Source organism: Planococcus citri, chromosome 2 (assembly GCF_950023065.1).
Source record: "Planococcus citri chromosome 2, ihPlaCitr1.1, whole genome shotgun sequence".
NCBI classification, from domain to species: Eukaryota; Metazoa; Arthropoda; class Insecta; order Hemiptera; family Pseudococcidae; genus Planococcus; species Planococcus citri.
This window is the reverse complement of record NC_088678.1, coordinates 75,789,658-75,809,792: the sequence shown is the minus strand read 5'-3', so window position 1 is coordinate 75,809,792 and position 20,135 is coordinate 75,789,658. Positions and strand designations below refer to the sequence as shown.

Below are 20,135 nucleotides of genomic sequence, written 5' to 3'. Positions count from 1 at the left end.
TTCACCCAAAAAATCGAAAAAAATGTCCGGTTTGCGTCATTCGTCATCGTTTGATGACCTCTACATACGTATAATCTGATTTTGAAAAAAATCGAAGACCCCCTCGAGCAAAAATCCGCCAAGATATACGTAATTTACTTGTCAATGCTTCAGCTAATACTGATTCATTTCTGAGCAGAAATGAGAACCAAAAAAGAAACATAGGTACCTTAGATAAGTATATTGGCGTCGCAAAATACTGTCTTCTCTAAACTTGAACCATTCCTATGCTCGTTTTAATTTTTCTCTGATTGTTCGAATTAGGTTTATTCATTTTTCGAGACGAAGTATTATTGCTTGTGAACAGAGATCTAAACGTAGTTCTAAAATTATCACTCATGGTGTAATATATTATAAACGTGATAGCCGAATCGAAGAAGAAAAACGTATTGAGTACTTCTGAGAAGTCAGAGAGACATTCTATTTGATAAAAATTCAACTTGCTTTTAATGGCTGGTATATTGGTGATCAGATTAATGATTCCTTTTGGAATTTGATAAATTAGGAACAATGTCAGAACAATCAACGTTATGATTATTGTTCGATCGGCTTGTTGTTTCATTTTGAGGCTTCTAGTGGAATTTTGAGAATTTGAAGACGAAATTGGTTGTTTCTTATGTGATCTTCTGCTTATCAGAGCTGCCATCAGTCTACAAAAAACAAAAAAAACAAAAACAAATCCAATTATTCACAATGTATTAAAACTCTAAATATGTAGGTACCTATTTGATTTTGATTATTTACTTGAAACTAAATATTGGAAGCACAACTGCTGGTAGTAATTGTTGTAGCACTCCTCTGAGTATAAATACTATACGAGGCAGAATCGAATTTTCCATATACATTGCCCTATAATAAGGTACTTGCTGAGGACTGTAGTATACGTTGACGGTTAACGTAAAATAGAACAGCACGCTGACCAAAATACTGATAATGTAACCAGCTATGATTACATTACGTGTTGTCTTCATGTTGCACCAATCGCGTTCTTTCAAAGGATGTGTTGTTGCAATATATCTCCATGTAGCCAACATCACCGTCAGGAATACTTTCATGTAGCTCATTACGTATACACATCTTACACAGAATAAGTAAATTACTGCTCGACTGTAAGTCCAATTTTCGTAATCAATAGCCATGTATCCGTACAAAAAGAACCTTATCCATGTAAACGGAACACTGGCCAATAACATCATCAAGTCCGCAATGGCTAAATTATTGAATATCATATTAGCCGATGAAATCATTTCTTTTCTCGTAAACACGAGTATATTGAAAATATTGAAAATTACTCCGATAAAACATATGGAAATGTCCGCGTATCCCTCAACATCTTGGATGTAGCCACTGAGAAATCCGCAAAATGATGATTCAGATACCATCTCAATTTTTTTGAACAAATTCATCAACAGGTATTTGTAAAGGTATAGCAATAATGAATTCTTTTAATCGGTTATAAGTATGTATTCAAATTGAATGATAATACAGACCTACTTTATGACGATTTTTTCCATTCGGTACAACTTTTGATAATTGAAAGTACATAAAACTTAGTTTTGAAAATATTTGTTCAGAAGTAGGTACCTATAACACTACGAATTTTTCGCGATGATAATATGTTAACGAAAGTATTTAATGTACATGCACGATTTAGATTATTCACACGAACATTGTTCAAAGACGAGCACTTCGCGAGCAACTTCAGACATTATAATTATTATGCCAGTGTTTTTTGTGTTTCCCCATAGCTGGGAAAATCAGACCGATTTCATACGAAACATGATTCATTTACCTTTCTATGTATTAAAAATTAAATTACTTATCCGCGTTGGTGAATGCAGATAAATGATTTATTAGTATTCTATTAATTATTCGAGAAGTTAATGAAAACTCGTTTTAGGTACATTGATAATACCAAATAGGCGTTCGACGATATATACCGCAGTACGTCTCGTTGCACCAAGGTCACACCTCGGTCATTTCATTTCATACCAAATCGGCGGATTTTTGCACGAGAGTGGAGGGGACTTCGATTTTTTCCAAAATCAGATCATGTATAGAGGTCATCAACCGATGACGAATGACGCAAACCGGACATTTTTTCGACTTTTTTTGGCGGAGCTGTGGGGCTTCAAAGTTCTCCAAAATAAACGAAAATAGAAAAATTTCAGTTGAAAATTGCTCCGGTTGTACGTGTGGTTTTCCAAAACGCATTAAGTCAATTTTTTTCGAAATTGATTTTTTCGCGTCATTTGGTTTGTGACGTCAGGACACATCATCTAAGACACACACCTACCTAAAATACCTATTTAATCCATGTTACATTCAGCTTTTTGTGAATTAGTTGAAGTGCGCTTGATTTTCCAAAACGCATTAGGTCAATGTTTTTCAACGCTTGTAGAATCGCTTGTCCCCATACGAACTGATTTTCAAAATTTTTTAGTAAGTTGTGTATGTACATCCTTAGGCGGTATCCCCACAAAAATTGTCAACCCCCTCCCCTCATATTAACCCCTCAAAATGGCGATTTCGGGTTTTCAACCTATTTTATGGTATTTAACAATGAAAATTGCGAGGTACATTTTAGAAACACGTTTTTTGGATGTATTTTTGACCCCATACTTTTTTAGAAATTGTTGCTTTGGTGCGCCGTGTTGAAAAGTTGGAAAAATGTGTGTGTGTGTGTGTGTGTGGGGGGGGGGAGGGAGTGAAATGGGAAGTTTTGGGAAAATTACTATTTATGAGTAGGGTGTCGTTTTCTTATGATTCTACACCGCTGAGCACGAATATGACGTTAGATTTTGTTTTACACTCACACAGCCCCTCCAGAGCCCTCAGCCCCCTCCTGAATTTCCAATATTTTTGAAATAAAGTTACTTTGATGAATTTGGTGTGGTTTTCTTATGATTCGACACCGCTCTGCTACACTCACTCAGCCCCCCCCCCCGAGGCCCTCAGCCATCTCCTAACTTTCCACTATTTTGAAAATTAAGCTATTTTACAACATACCTATGGAATCTTTTTCATATGAACTTCGCGCTCAGCGGTATCGAATCATAAGAAAACGACATCAATATCATAAATGTAATTTGAAAATATAAGGCAAAAACTTTTAAAAAATCAGAATTCCTCAGAAGTATTTTTTAGTATGATCATGTATGACGACTTCATACATGATCATACTAAAAAATTGTCCCCCACATGCTCATGTATGGATCATTTGTATGAAATTGCATGTTTTATATCATACATTTTATTCTATAATCTAGAAAAGTGTCTATAATCTGGAAAAATGTCTGAAATTCATTTATCCACATTTGTCTTGCATTCTTAGCACATCTTATGTACTTATACCATTCAGCAAATCATCCCATATATTTTATACTGACAATATTTTTATTATAAAAATTCATACATTCTCGAATTTTAAGTATGATCATACATGTTCATGTTAAAAAAAAATCCCCGCATTTTGAACTTTTTTCCCCGGGTACTTAATATTTCGTTTCAATTTTTAGAATTCTGCTAACTTTTGTTTAATTTGCAATTATTTTTTTGCAAGTGTAAGTACCCATAACTTTTATCCATTTTTTTTTTTAAGCCACCATTTGCGAAAATGAGTGTCGAATGGTCGTTCGAATGTTTTGATTTCAATACTCATACATATGTGAGTCTTGTTTCGAAATTCGAGATTTCAACTTACTTGGAGAACGCCCTTGTAAGTAAAACTTTGCCTATATGATAGATATCAGAAATAATGAACAACTATTTTGTGTGCATAAGTTTTTTAATCATACATAATGTACTTAGTACTCACTTACATACTTACTAACTAACTTACTTATTAATACATACATAGATAGGTCTCACAAGGATGGATCGCAAAAACAAAAATGTTGATAAGCCTTCAACAAACTCAGTAGAACATTCATTCTAACCAGGTAACCACTCAATGTAATTTTTGGAAAGAGCATGGTCTGAGAAACCTCCAATTACCAAAATTTTAGCTGTAAAAACTAATTTTTTGATTTTTTTTTAGCGAAGTTTTGAAAATCTAGTTACTACTAACATCAGGACTGAGTGCTCTGAACAGCTCTATCAATGTCCTATAATTTTCATAGATTTTGACTGCAAAGGTAGGGCTGCCAGTTCACCAGCCCTACGTAATTTTTCTAAAATGTTTTTTCTTGTTTTGTTTTTGACAGGATGGTAGGTTTTATCAATTAAAATGTTTTGGGTTGGGGGGGGGGGGTAGGTGGAAGTTGAGTCACCTACTACACAAGTACACATAATGATGAGCTCTAAAATTATACAATGTTGCTACAGAGGACAAAAAGTTTGTCGAAAAAAAATATACTCAGACTGCGATAATTTTATTATCCAATGATACATGAGGTGTGCGCTAGTTTTCTATGACGGAAGTGTTAGTTTGACATTGGGATTGTCGTTATTAGATAAGGTTGAAAGTGATACCCATTATCTGTTGGGACAACCAGGATGAGATTTTGATAAGGGAGAAAATGGAATGTGAACCTGATCAAGAGCGTGATCTGTTTTTTCCACAAAAATGTACCTACGTGATTTCATCGATATCGGGATCACAGACGCCATTAGCTTCGTACAGAATTGTTTTCACTAAACTTGGCCTTCATCTTGGTTTGTAAGAGTTTTTCTCATACTATTCAAATCAAACGTAAGACGTTCATTTTTCGAGAAGTACATAATCCGACCATTGTTGAACAGAGACAGAAATGTGGTTCTAAAATTTTTGCTCATGGCGTAATATACGAAAAATGACACGGACATATTAATGTAATAAATTGTACCTACTGATAATACAAAGACATACCCGTGGTAACATACAAGTTGATCGTGATCCAACTTTTTGTAAATGCTAGGTAACAATATTTTGATCAGGGTGTACACTCCAAAAGGCATTTGTGTGATCAAAAATAATACCACAACTGTCAAGGTTATGATTATCGATCGATCGGTTTGTTGTTTCATTTTTGCATTTCTAGCGTTATTTCGAACGTTTGAACATGTAGTTTGTAGTTCTTTATCTGGTCCTTTTGTTAATACCGCGACAATCATTCTACAAAAACAAAAGTGGATTATTCATTTCAATTGTTGCATGGGTACTCAACTAATTAAGAATTAAGGCTACTGTGGGATTTCTATCCAGAAGGTATTTTTCACCTCATGCAAGTGCCTACTAAATTTTCCTTGTTTGGTTTCGATTGCTTACCTAAAACTGAATATTGGCAACACAACTGATGGAAACAATTGTTGTATCACTGTTCTGATGAAATATGCAGCATCACACATGGTAGAGTCGATTTTTTCCTCTAGAACGTAATAAAATGCTTTTTTAGCTGTATCGTAGTGTTGGTCCATATTGTAGGAAAAGTAAAATGGCGTGCAGAGCAAAATACTAATAATGTAACAAGCTATGATTGAATTGCGTGTGGTTTTCATTGTACACCAATAACGTGCTTTCAATGGATGTGATGTAGCGATGTATCTCCATACAGCTAACATCACTGTGAGAAGTACGCACATGAAGCGAAGAGTATTTAACAAAAAAAAACTGCCTAAATAAATTATTGCAATTGTGTAAGTCAGCTTTTGGACATCGTTTTGCTCGTAATGAAAGAAGCCTATCCATGAATACAGACTGCTTATTAGTAAATTCAATAAATCTGCAACAGCCAAATGGGTGAATATCAAATTCGCCGATGAAACCATATTTTTCCTTGTGAATACCACTATGTTGAGTACATTCAAAATCACTCCGATGAAACATATGGAAATGTCTGCGTAGCCTTCCATATTATGGGTGTAGTATGCAATGAATTCGCAAAGTGAAGTACCGGGTGACATCGCGATTTTTCAAAAAACGTTACCGGTAAGATTAGTCTATAAAAACAGATTATTGTTTTCATAGGCTTAGTTCAAATTGAAAAATGATTCTACTTTTAACTCACGACTTTTCGCTTATGGGTTCGATTTTTTAAATAATTTCTGCGGATGGTACAGCGTACAATAAACCGTTAACGCGAACTTTTTTCCAGAGACGAATTTCATATCGCGATAAATCACGGCAGCGTACTGGTGTGGTTTTGTTGCATAATGAATAGATAATCCAGTGATTGTATGTACATTTTTGTGCTATCACTTTTTTTTCAAATGATGTTCATCAAAAATCGGAGAAATGATGTGTTTTTATTTGAAAGTGACCGATGCTGACCGGATGGAAGTTTTTTCTATCATTGACGCCAAATTTCCGCTCATTGTACGAAATCACAATCGCTCACTGATTAGAACCGTCCGGCTTCTGTTATCCGAATTTTTTCCCTATCTCATGTAACATTCAACTTTTCAGAACCGATGAAGAGATGACTTGGAAAATCTAACAAATAAAATAATGCTTCCATCACATTGTTTGATTTTAAAATTTCAAAATCTACAAACTTGAAAAATATTGATCATTTATATACTTACTTAAAATGATAATTCCATCAGATTGCTTAATTTAAAAAATTTCAAAATGAAAACACAATTATTAAACTTGAATTAATTTTGTACTTATAGCTAATGAAAATAGACATATTAAGGTGCAGTGAGGTGATTGCGAAATGAGAAAAGTGAAGTTCAATTTGACCTCGTATTATTAGAAAAATAGGTAACCAATCAACTTATGTGAAACCGACAGGTCATTTTGAAGTATTTTATACAACATATCAAAAAAGGGCAACTCTACAATCTTTCATTCCACTTTTTATTATCATTTTATTTCGCATTTACCTCTACTACCCCTACTTACCAGAGTTTGAAAATTCCACACTTCAAACCCGATCAACATTTGGTAAAAAATGTACCTAGATATTTTGCAATTTCTGAGTAAAAATCTCGAAACTCACCAAAAATACTTCATTTAAACCCTTGTCAATTTAAATCTAACACGTAAGCGCGGTTTTTGAATGAGTAACATCTACACGAAAGTACACGCGCACACATGAACCGTCCACGCGAACTTTTTTCACCGACGAGCTTTAGCTTGCAGTTAATTTCGGCTACATACTCAGAGTTTTGTTGTACCTAGCCATCGGGAGTAGGTGGATTAATTATCGTAATTGCTTTGATTGTCGAATGATAAGAGATTAAAAAAGGAAGAAGAAATAATGATATGAAATTGACCAGTGTTGACAGAACGAAAATGTTTTCCAACTGTGACAATACGAGTAGGTACAACTGCGATTATTTTTCTGTATCACATATACCGCGATTCGCGTGAATTTCAATAATTTCCTCATAAACAATTATTTTTTGATGTTTTGGATTTTTTAATTTTGAAAAAAGCTGGTCAAAAAACCACTCTTGAGGTGTTACTCACAAAATCGGCTCAAATGTAGATAAACTCGTTAAAAAGGTCGAGTGTAATATACAACTCGATTTTTAACTGTCCAACTTCATATTCACGCCTTCTGGAGCAAATTCAAAATTCTGGAGAAATTGAAAAATCGCGCTGGAGGCTCCAGAATGGCTGTAAATGGTAAAATTTGGATTTGGGTAATTAATATTAGTTTTGGGACTTATTTTGACCATTTTTACTAATCAAGTACATACTTTTAAAAAAAAGCATAAATCGCCAAAAACAGTCAATTTTGAATTTTCAAAAATTCGCCAAAAATTGAAAAATGAACTTGGGAAGCTGAAAATTCGGTTTTGGGGGTTTTAGACTATGCTCTTTCCAAAAATCGTGATCCCGTTCAAATCGGAGTATGACACCTCAAGAGGTTCCCTTGTGAGTTTCTAGGCTCTTTTTACGCTACTGGTGCGTATATCAGATACCTACTTACTGATTTAGGATAGAGTCGGTACAAATACAGAACTTGATATTAACGGTGCTTTCACTGTTCAATATTGTTTTAGGAGGGAGCTAGGAGCGTTCAAAAAAGTAGATCAACATTTGGCAGGTTACCTTATGTGGTCTGATCGATATTGAGGTCTCCAACCCTACTTATTTGCTTCATACAGAATTGTTTTTATTAAACTTGGCCTTCCTCTGGGCTAGTATGAGTTTTTCTCATGCTAATCAAACGAAAAACGTTCATTTTTTGAGGAATAATCCTACCACTGCTGAACAGAGACTGAAATGAGGTTCTAAAATTTTGACTTATGGCGTAATATACGAAAAATGACACGGACATATTAATGTAATAAACAGTACCTCCTGATAATACTAAGACAAAGTTCCCGTAACATTCTTGTTGATCATGATCCAACTTATGGTAAATATCAGGTAACAACGTTATGAATAGATGGCGCACTCCAGAAGGGATTTGTGTGATCAAAAATAATACCACGACTGTCAAGGTTATGATTATTGATCGTTCGGTTTGTTGTTTCATTTTTGCGTTTCCAGCGTTGTTTTGGACGTTTGAACATGAAGTCTGTGGTTTATTATTCGAACCGTTTGTTAATAGCGCGACAATCATCCTACAAAAACAGAGATCGATTATTTATTTCAGTTGTTCCTTAGCTAACTAAGTGGAGTAGAATTATTACGCGTGACAAGGCGAAATATTGAAAAAAAATATAACACATGTCGATTTTATTCACGCTATATTTCGAATATACGTTTCGGCACTCTCGTTGCCTTCTTCAGCGGTAGAAACAAGACTATAGTAATAAATTTAAATTTTACTCTAAACTCAAAGATACCAATGAAAAACTCAAATGTAGTAATGTGGTTTATTCTATAAAATGTAGTCAATGTGATAGCGTATATATTGGCGAGACAGGTACCTACCTATCGAATCGTCTTTACAGGCACAAATACGATGTACGTAATTCTAAAACATCTACTGCTCTTTCCGAACATTCGAAAATGACAGGGCATAATTTTGATTTTGACAATACTAAAATTCTGGCTTTTGAAAAAAACACCCTAAAAAGACGAATTCTCGAATGTATTTTTATCAATCAGGCCAAAAATGCGATCAATTTTAGGACTGATTTGTCTAATTTTAACGAAATTTATCGTCTGGTTATAGGTTAAGGTTGTGTGGAATTTTCCTGTCTTTTCTAGTCTCATTCATCTATTTTATCTATGTACTGCGTTTCATCTCTGTTCTGTACTTGCGTAATTGTGTAATACTTTCAGTCTTGTTTCTACCGCTGAAGAAGGCAACGAGAGTGCCGAAACGTATATTCGAAATATAGCGTGAATAAAATCGACATGTGTTATATTTTTTTTCAATTAGCTAACTAAGTAAATAGTCTAACTGTACATGTAGTTAGGGTAAGGTAGCCCAATATTGGAGCCTAATATTGACTCTACCGGCCGATTTCGTTGGCTATGAGCACTGCCTTGCGGGAACAAACTTTATCTGGAGTATTTTTCACAGAAAAACATATATGAGACCAAAATCAAAGCCTTAAACTCAAAATTCGCAAACTCAGGGGAAAAAACGAAATTGATAGGGTTGAAATTTTTTTCTTTTTTCACAAAAATCTGGATTCTTAAAAAATTTTCCGGATGAAACGTTATGATGTGATTTATCTTTAATAATAGAAAAGTGCTACAGTTTTCTGAATTGATTGAGACATTCTAGTAATTATTCATGGTACTTATAGTTATGATTTTTCAAAGTTCAAATGGACTACCTGTAGATTTGCTATGGATTTGACAATTTCACGTTAAAGTAGTCCATGTTAGGAACCCAAAATTAACTTTTCAAATTTTGACTCTTTTCATGGAAAAAATTCATTTGGCCCACTTAGAATTTACTCTTATTGTCCTAATTAAACATATTCTAACGGTGTTTCAGCAGTTAAACGTATTTTTACAATATTGTAGCATTCTTTAAAATGAAATTTCGAAGTGGTCCATATGAGGAACTCAAAATTCACTTTTCAATTTGTGACATTTTCCAGAAAACAATTTTTTTGGCCCACTTAAAATTTCTCAAAAATTTTGAGGGTTCGGAATACCTATGATAGGTAATAGGTAGATAGATGTAAGTACATTTTAAGCTATCAACGAAGTTTTTAGCTTAATTACAGCGACCACGGCATTCAAACACAAAAATGTGGTCCATATTGGGCTACCTTACCCTTATTTAGTTACTTATCTTATATTCGGTACCTAGGTGTTTTTCAGCACATGCGAGTGCCAATTAAATTTTTCTTGTTCGGTTTTGATTACTTACCTAAAACTGAATATTGACAGCACAACTGATGGAATTACTTGTTGTAGTACTGCTTTGATAAAAAATGCAACACCAGGTATAATAGATTCATCTTTTTGAACTGAATAAAATGCGTTTTTAGCTGTACTATCACGTGGCTCGATACCAAAGGAAAAATACATTGGAGCGCTGAGCAAAACACTAGTTATGTAACAAACTATGACTGCATTGCGTGTGATTTTCATTGTACACCAATAACGTACTTTCAACGAGTGTGCTACAGCGATATACCTCCATATAGCCAACATCAGTGTAAGAAATACACACATGAAGCGGAAAATATTTATCAAAAACAAACAGCCTTTATAAATTACTGCAAGTGTATAGGTTAATTTTTGAACATCTTCTTGCTTGTGAAAGAAGTCTATCCATGTTTGCAGAATGCTTGCTAGTAAATTCAATGAGTCTGCAATGGCCAAATGGGTGAATATTAAATTCGCTGTTGAAATCATATTCTTCCTTGTAAATACCAATATGTTAAATATATTGAAAATCACTCCGATGAAACATATGGAAATGTCTGCGTAGCCTTCTATATTACCGTTGTAATATTTGATTAATTCGCAAAATGATGCACCAGATGACATCTTGAGTTTTCAAAAAAAAAAATCACCCGTAGGTAAGTCTTAGTGTATATAAAAACAGCGAATTGTTTTGAACGGATTTGTTATACTTCAATTAAAAAATGATTCCACTTTGAAACTCGCGACTTTTCGCTTATAATTTCGATTTTTCTAATGTCAACGCGAACTCTTACCAATGCCGAATTTCATAATTATCGCGATCAATCCCAGCAACGTACTGGTGTAATTTTGTTACATTATGAATTTTAAAAATTATATTCATCATCATCAAAAATCGGAGGAATAACGTGTTGTTATTCAAAAATAATCGAAGCTTACCGGATGGCAGTTTTTTTAATCATTGACGCAAAATTTCCGCTCTTTTTATGGAATAACAGTCGTTCTCTGAATAGAATCATCCTGCTAACATAATTCGTGTTTTCCCCTATCACAATCATGTATGTATACATATGTAACATTCAACTATTTAGAACTGAAGAGGAGGCATGAAAATTGTACCGAATAAAATAATACTTCCGACAGATTGTTTAATTTAAAAATTTCATAATTTAGGTGAATACAATCTATAAACTTTTGAAAAATCGAACATATCGCGGTTCACTAAAAAGCATTCTCTCGAAGGAGCAGAGTAAATTTCCACTTTTCGATTTCATTTCGTAAAATTTTGTGAAAATTTTCAGGTTTTAATAATCCACCAAATGCTTCAACACTGCTCTAAGCGATTTGAAACCGTTTCCAATCGATTTGGTGGATCGAAAATATAGGAGTGCATCCCTTTCAGATTTACAGGTTAATTGATAAAATTTTGATTTATTTTCTCACTTTTTGACCCAAAGTCAATCTCTAGACATGGATTTCAAAAGAGTCTAGGCTTCCTAAAATAATTATAAAACATGGAAAAATTTGACGAATTGGATCCAGATTCAAGTTTATGGTGTAGTTCGGCGTCTTCGATGGTCTATGGAAAGGAAAAAAAAATCAATCAAATATTTTTTCGGGGTTCCAGTTTTCATCTCTTCTATTAAAAATCATTTAATTCTTGTTGAAAATTGGCCCTGTGTCCCTGCCTATTGAATTTTCTCGAGCTCGGAAAATTATGTTGAATGAAATCTCATCTATTAAGTAAGTAAGCAGTTTTTTATATTTTTGGAACGTGTCTCATGGTATACTTGAGAAAGTTGTGAAAAAATTGGACCGATCTCAAAAACCTATTTTGAAAGGTGGGGAATTCAAGATTTTTATGTATTTTGTTTGACCCCCCCCCCTCCCGCCTCTCGCTCCAAAAAAATTATCCACTCTTTTCACAAAATTATGGACATTTAGAATTTGCATCAGGCGAGAAAATGAAAAAGATATCGGCCCTGAAACTCTGTATAGATGATAGATATCAGAAATTATGAACAACTATTTTTGTGTGTATCGCGTTTTTTAATTATGATGTAGGTACATAGGTACTTAGTTTTTGAATACTTAATGCATACGTGAACAATTCCCACTTAATCTAATTTACAGTAGTTATTTGAGTACTTAGGTAGGTGTAACTTAGATTTTATATTGCAAAAAATTCATTAAGGCCAAACTTAAATATTTATTTATATCTACTATTGTTGATACATTTACTTTTTTACTTCACTTACTTACTTACTTACTTACTTACTTACTTACTTACTTATTGATAGGTACAATTCACATACATATTACTTAGGTAGGTAAGTACTTACTGGGATTGATCGCAAAAAAAAAAAAAAAACGTCGATGGGTTTTCACCAAATTTAGTGGGACCTTCAGCCCAACGAGGGAACCACTCGAAGTATCGCCTTCGATTTTATCAACACCGCAATTTTTGGAAAGAGATAGTGTAAAAAATCTCCATGATAAAAATTTCAGATGTCAAAACTTATTTTATGATTTTTTAACGAACATTTGAAAATCCACTAACGTTGGGACGGAATGATTTAACAGTTCTATGGAGAGGAGGAGGGGGGTTAGGTACTACCTACATTTAATGATGAGCTCCAAAATTATACAATGTTGCTACAATCAGCGGACAAGAAATTTGTTGAAAAAAAATAGTAAAAAAAACATATGTAAAACGGTTTAACTATCATACCCTGTAGATAACAAACTTCATTTTAAAATCCAATAAAATGATACGTGTGCGCTCGACTACGATAATTTTATCACCCAATGATGCGAATAAGTATTTTGTATGACGAAGTGTTAGTTTGACGTTGGGATTGTCGGTATTACTTAGATAAGGTTGAAAATGATAATCATTATCTAATGAGACAACCGGAATGAGCTTTTCATTGGGAGAAAATGGAATGTGATCTGATCAAGAGTGTGATCTTTTTTTTCGACAAATGTATAGGTAAGTGGTTTGATCGATATTGGGATCACCGACTCCCGTTAGCTTCCTACAGAAATGTTTTTATTAAGCTTGGTCTTCTTCTGGGCTTGTATGAGTTTTTCTCGCACTAATCAAACGAAAAACGTTCATTTTTTGAGGAATAATCCTACCACTGCTGAACAGAGACTGAAATGTGGTTCTAAAATTTTGACTCATGGCGTAATATACGAAAAATGACACGGACGTATTGATGTAATAGAAGGTACTCGATGATATTACATTTACATAGCTGCTGTAACATAAACCTAATAGATCATCTAACTTACGGTAAATGTCTGGTAACAATATTTCGGTTAGATTTATCGCTCCAAGAGGGATTTGTGTGATCAAAAATAATACCACAACTGTCAAGGTTATGATTATTGATCGATCGGTTTGTTGTTTCATTCTTGCATTTCTAGCGTTATTTCTGATGTTTGAACATGAAGTTTCTGGTTCATTATTTGATCCTTTGGTTAATAGCGCAGAAATCATTCTACAAAAACAAAACCCGATTATTAATTTCAGTTGTTCAATAGGTACCAGTAACATAACTAAGGCTACCGCATACCTACGAGTAGTTCATATTCAGTAGGTAGGTATTTTTCACCACATGCTGGTGCCTATTAAATTTCCCTTATTCGGTTTCGTTTACTTACCTAAACGTGAATATTAGCAGCACAACCGATGGCAATAATTGTTGTAGCACTGCTTTGATAAAAAATGCAATATCACGCATAATAGAATTCTTTTTGTGACTTGGGCTGTAATAAGATAATTTTTCAGTGGTACTGTACTTTGGTACAATATTGGCGGAAAAATACATTGGTATGCTGAGTAAAGCACTCGTAATGTAACAAGTAATGACTGCATAGCGTGTAATTTTCATTGTACACCAATAACGTGCTTTCAATGGGTGTGCTACAGCGATGTACTTCCAAATAGCCAACATCACTGTGAAAAATACGCACATGAAGCGAAGAGAATTCTTCAAAAACGACGAACCTACATAAATCACTGCAAGTGTGTAAGTCCATTTTTGATAATCTTTTTGCATGTATTGAAAGAAGAATATCCATGAATACAGAATGCTTGTTAGTAAAAACAATAAATCTGCAACGGCCAAATGGGTGAATATCAAATTCGCTGATGAAACCATATTTTTCCTTGTAAATACCACGATGTTGAATACGTTCAAAATCACTCCAACGGAGCATATGGAAATGTCTGCGTAGCCTTCTATATGATAATAGTAATATTCGATGAATTCGCAAAATGATGTACCAGGTGCCATATCGATATTTCAAAAAAAATCAGCAGTAAGTGTTAGTTTTAAGTAGAATCCGCGTATTGATTTGATCGGTTTTGTTTAAATTAAAAATGATTCTACATACCTACTTTTAAACTCGCGACTTTTCGCTTATGGGCTCAATTTTTTAAACAACTTCTACGGATAGTGCATGTGTACAATAAACACTATTAACGCGAACTTTTTGCAGAGACGAATTTCACATCGCGATCGACCTCAGCAACGTTCTGGTGTGGTTTTGTTGCATTAAGAATACTCATTCCAGTGATCGTACATGTATATTGATATCGCTTTTTCTCCTGATTAGGTAGATATATTTATCAAAAATCGGAGAAATATTGTGTTTTTATTAAAAAGTGACCGATGCTGACCGGATGGGAGTTTTTTCCATCATGTGCACCAAATTTCCGCTCGTTTTATGAAATCACAATCGTTCTCCGATTAGAATCATCCGGCATACGTAATTCGGTTTTTTCCCTATTGCATGTAACATTCAACTTTATAGAAGTAAAAGGGGGACTTGAAAAATCCAACGAATAAAACAATAATTCCATCACGATTGTTTAATTTTAAAATTATTCAAAATGAAAACACAATCAACAAACAAATGAACAAAGTGAAGTTCACTTTGACAGCGTATTATTAGAAAAGTAACGAACCAACTTGTATGAAACTGGCATCAAAAAGAGACCACTGTACAATTTTTTATATTCAAATACGAATCATTTAAATTTTTCAAATTTTCATTTCGCATTTAAGGTACCTCTGTCCTTACCCAGAGAGATCGCAAATTTGAATGCACTTCTTTGGAAAATTTACTTTTTGTATTTTTTGCGCACTATTCGTATTTCTTCCAGCATTAGCATTGCCTTCTTTTTATCAATTAAACGACCGAAAAATGTAAAAAAATTGGTCAATTATGCGACTTGGAAAAAAATGTCCCATGAAGCGTGTTGGCTTTAGGTCAGTAGGTTGGTAATTATTTCTGAAACATGAGGAAATATTTTGGAACGCGGTGGCTTCAATTTTTTAACCTTTTTTTTTTTCATTTTCAAAAATGCAAAAAAATTAGGTAAGTTTTTGGCTATTTTTCTCGATTTTTGAAATCGGAACCACAGCGTTGCAAAATGTTTCCCCGGCAGTTTCATAAATAAAATGTTTTGATGTTTTAACTTGGATATGATGAAAAATTTTCCTTATAAATTTAAAAGCTGTCTTGAATTTTTGTGGCAACGGCTTAGTTATAGTTCAACGCAAAATCTCAAATATTATCTTAGATATATCACTGGGTTATTTTCTCCAAAACTGGTTGGGTAAGGGGCCTTAGCGAAGAGACCAGCATTTTTCAAAAATTCTTCCTCTCTTAGGACCCATATACATAATTATCTATATCTCATCTAAGGGCAACTTCTGCGCTACAATTTTTTTCGATGACGTTCAATTAAAAATGATTGTCTCCACCAATTTTTTCAAAATCCTCCGAAATTTTCCCCCAACGCACTTGTGAATACATCAGAGTCTGTGTTATTTCATGGAAACACAAGCTTCGAAAAATTGAGCAGAATAATGTACAAATTTCTGAGGTGGGAGTGGAAGAGAATGAGGAGGGTTAAACGACTTTAGAACGCTGTTTTGTCGCTACAAAATATGGGAAGGGATAGAAGAAAAATTTGAAATACGAGCTTTTATTCAAAATTCCAATAAAAACAGGATTTGTGCTCTCGTTTGAGTTGATTTTATCATCGAATGAAAATTTTGGTATAAATTCCAAAAAATAATGTACCTACCATATTATTTTAATGAAGAAATAGATATTAGTGTGACGTTGGAATTGTAAATTTTTATAGATCGAAATGATTTCCATTATCTTGTGCTAATTCCAGCATGAGCTTTTTTTACAAGGGAGAATGTGTGATATACCTAAGCTAATGAAATTTATGGTATTTTTTTCTCCATGTTTTGCGTACTTTGTGAGATCGATTTTTGGTTCTATACTTATACTAGCTTCATTGCAATAATTATTGCATTCATTGAACTTGATCTACTTCTGTGCTTATATTAGTTCTTCTCGTGTCTGAAGAAAATACTATTGTTTGAGAGAAAATACGTCGACTGCAGATTAGAGATTGAAAAGTGGCTCTAAAATTTTGACTCATGGTATAGTATACTACAAATGTGACCGACATACTGATATAATTTAAGGTTACGTTTAACAGTACCAAGATATACGTGTGAAAACACTCAAATCGATCATAATCCAACATCTCATAAAGGCCTGGTATGCTCACAATTAAATTGTATATTCCTGGAGGAATTTGCACGAACAAAAATAACGCCATAACTATCAACGTTATGGTTATTGATCGATCAGTTTGTTGTTTCCTTTTGAGGTTTCTGGAGTTGTTTTGGGCGTTTGAAGACGAAATCAGTTGTTTTGGTGCTTTTGTTATTAACGCAGCGATCATTCTGCAACAACAAACATCGATTACACTAGGCAACAATTTTTGACCTTTTTTTTGTGTTCGGGTTGAGAATGGGCTTAATCGATAGTTTAGACCCTAAAACAAAAAACAGAGTGGGGTTTTTCAATTTGAGTTGTTTTTGTAGTCAGGAGAGATGATCAAAGTTGCAAAAATGGCCGTTTTTGCCCTATTTCACGAGTTTGTGGAGACATCAGTATTATGTTTCAAAAAAAACCAAGGTCATATTCGGATTCTACGCACTTTTTTAAGTAAACAATTTCACCGGATTTTTGATTTTCGAAGTTTCAAGCGCATACGGAAGATTTTTGTTTATAACATATTTTAAAACTCGGAGCGCGCGACGCTGGCGTTACTCCACCACGTACTCGTGGCTCGGAACCGTGTTCGCGCGGGCGAGGCTCTCACTCCGAGTTTTAAGATATGTTACAAACAAAAATCTTCCGTATGCGCTTGAAACTTCGAAAATAAAAAATCCGGTGAAATTGTTTACTTAAAAAAGTGCGTAGAATCCGAATATGACCTTGGTTTTTTTTGAAACATAATACTGATGTCTCCACAAACTCGTGAAATAGGGCAAAAACGGCCATTTTTGCAACTTTGATCATCTCTCCTGACTACAAAAACAACTCAAATTGAAAAACCCCACTCTGTTTTTTGTTTTAGGGTCTAAACTATCGATTAAGCCCATTTTCAACCCGAACACAAATATGCCGTTGCCTAGTGTTATTCATAACAAGACCTGTAAATATTTTTTACCATATACTAAATTTTCCTCATTCAATTCTATTTTCTTACCTGAAACTAAATATTGGCAGGGCAATTGATGGCAATAACTGTTGCAACACTGCTTTGATCAGAAACGATATGAAAACCAGATTCGAGTTTTGTTTGGAAACTGTGTCATAATAAGGTAATTCAGCATCGCTGTAAGATATCACGATATCGCGAGAAAGATATGCCGGTGTACTGAGCAAAATACTACCAATGTAACTGGCCATGATTATATTTCGTGTCATCTTCATATTGCACCAATAACGTTCTTTGAATGGATGTACTATTGCAGTGTATCTCCATATGGCTAACATCAGCGTAAGGAATACTGACGTGTAGCTTAAAGTGTGTCCAATGTTTACACAAAATGAATAAAATAGTGCTCGAGTGTATGTCATGTTTTCATAATCTTCGTGGGTGTATTGAAAAAAGTTTATCCATGAATACGGAATGCAAACTAACAAAATCAAAAAATCAACGACGGCTAAATGTGTGAATATCAAATTGGCCGATGAAATCATATTTTTCTTGGTAAATACGAGTATGTTGAATAGATTGAGAATCGCTCCAGTCGAACATATTGCAATGTTTACGTAGCCACTTATATTGTAATCGTAATATTCCATGAATCCACAATTTAATGTATCATTCGACATGGTGATTTTTTGGTTTTGAAAAATTCCACATTAAGTAGGAACTTACCTACAGTACACGAGTATAAATACAAACAATGATTGTTTTGATTGGCTGTATCTAAATTAAGAGGTATAATTTTACTCTAGAACCGTCAACGTTTTACTGATGAGCATAGTTTTCAAATAAATGTCCAATACATATCTACATACGAAAAGTAGGTACATGATGCACACATTGAACTATTCACGCGAACATTTTTCACTGACGAGATTCACCTCGCATTTAATTTCAGCCACATACTAAACGTCTTCCTTGTAAGTATCCGCAGTTCGGAGTAGGTTTTTTTTCTGGACCAGTATTTATATCGTCGTTGATTGTGTGTGTCGATATAGGTAGGTACTTGTGTGTGACATGTTTTTCAAGTTTTTTATTAATTTTTTTAAATTTATTTAAATCGTAGTTTTTTATACACATGCAAGTAATATAAAGACTAACGTAATATGTAGGTAGTGTGGATCGGCGTTTTGTGTACCTACGTGCACGTTGCAAGTTTGTGAGATTGTGACGTCAGTGATTCCAGAAAATCCACAACTCTTATACGTTTTGTATAGCGTGACTACTTTTTATTACTTTAAGCTTTAGTAAAATTTGAACCGTAAATGCTAGCACTTTCGAAAAAAAAAACATTTGAAAGAGGATAAAATTCCGAACATTTTGATGTATTAAAATCAGTGACGGACTGGCCTATGCTGTTGGCTAGCCATCGCCGGGGCCCCGAAACCCCAAGGGGCCCTATGTTAAAACCAAAAAATACACTATTTTCACTTTCTCTAAACATGAATTTTCGCAAACTTTTTCCCTCGCTTTGATCGGGCCTGTTTGCTTTTCTTTTGTTTCATAATTAGTTACCCAATATTCTAATTTTGAAATTGTGGAGTCAAAAAATAAATAGACTCATTGTACGTAGAAAAAAAAACATTATTTTTCATTTCTCAAAATATCTACGAATTAAAATGAAAAATAGTCAAAGTCTATATTTTTGCCTAAAGTAGATAAAATTTCACCTTTTGTCAAAATAATTCCAAGTATAGCCCCGTTTCTCGCTGAAAATTGTCACTTTTTTGTAAAAAAAAATTCAAAAAGTATCCATTCCCTTGCTAAAAAATACCTAAAAATCACGCTATTTTGCCTGAAAAAATATAAATGAACCGAAAATTGATGGAACTTAAATGGGACCCAACACAAATGGGACCTAGATGGAAACTACACGGGACCCAGATGGTACCTAGGTGGGACCCCGATGGGACTTGGATGGAACATATTGGTAGATGGAACCTATAGACACAGTAAATATATGAAAATTGAATTTGGAAATTGAGTTTGGATTCCCAAATTTTCAATGGGTACTTGAATTTTCAATCTTGACTTTTCAATCTCGGAATTTTCAATTTCAGACTATCAAATTAAATTTCAGACTTTTCAATCCCCAGAATTTTCAATTTCCAAAGATCTTGACTGGACCTAAGTAGATGCGACGTAGATATGACCCAAATAGGACTTATAGTTAGATGGGACCAAGACAGGACTCAGATGGGACTCCGATGGAACTCAGATGTAACTTGTATGAGACTTGGATGTGGGATCTGGGTGGGATCTAGAGAGGACAAA

At 34.1% G+C, this 20,135-nt stretch overlaps 1 protein-coding gene and 1 pseudogene across 1 annotated transcript; both read right to left on the bottom strand.

The window, feature by feature from the left end:
- Positions 1–761: 761 nt before the first annotated feature.
- Positions 762–1,452, bottom strand: LOC135834508 (G-protein coupled receptor dmsr-1-like; annotated as a pseudogene).
- A 10,845-nt stretch (positions 1,453–12,297) lies between these two features.
- LOC135837759 (FMRFamide receptor-like) lies at positions 12,298–18,776 on the bottom strand. Its single transcript, XM_065353141.1, has 3 exons — positions 17,856–18,776; positions 13,928–17,043; positions 12,298–13,764 (listed from the first exon to the last, which is right to left on the bottom strand). The coding sequence occupies exons 2-3, from the start codon at positions 14,560–14,562 to the stop codon at positions 13,314–13,316; spliced, it is 1,086 nt and encodes a 361-aa protein (XP_065209213.1). The 5' UTR covers positions 14,563–17,043; positions 17,856–18,776; the 3' UTR covers positions 12,298–13,313.
- Positions 18,777–20,135: the final 1,359 nt, after the last annotated feature.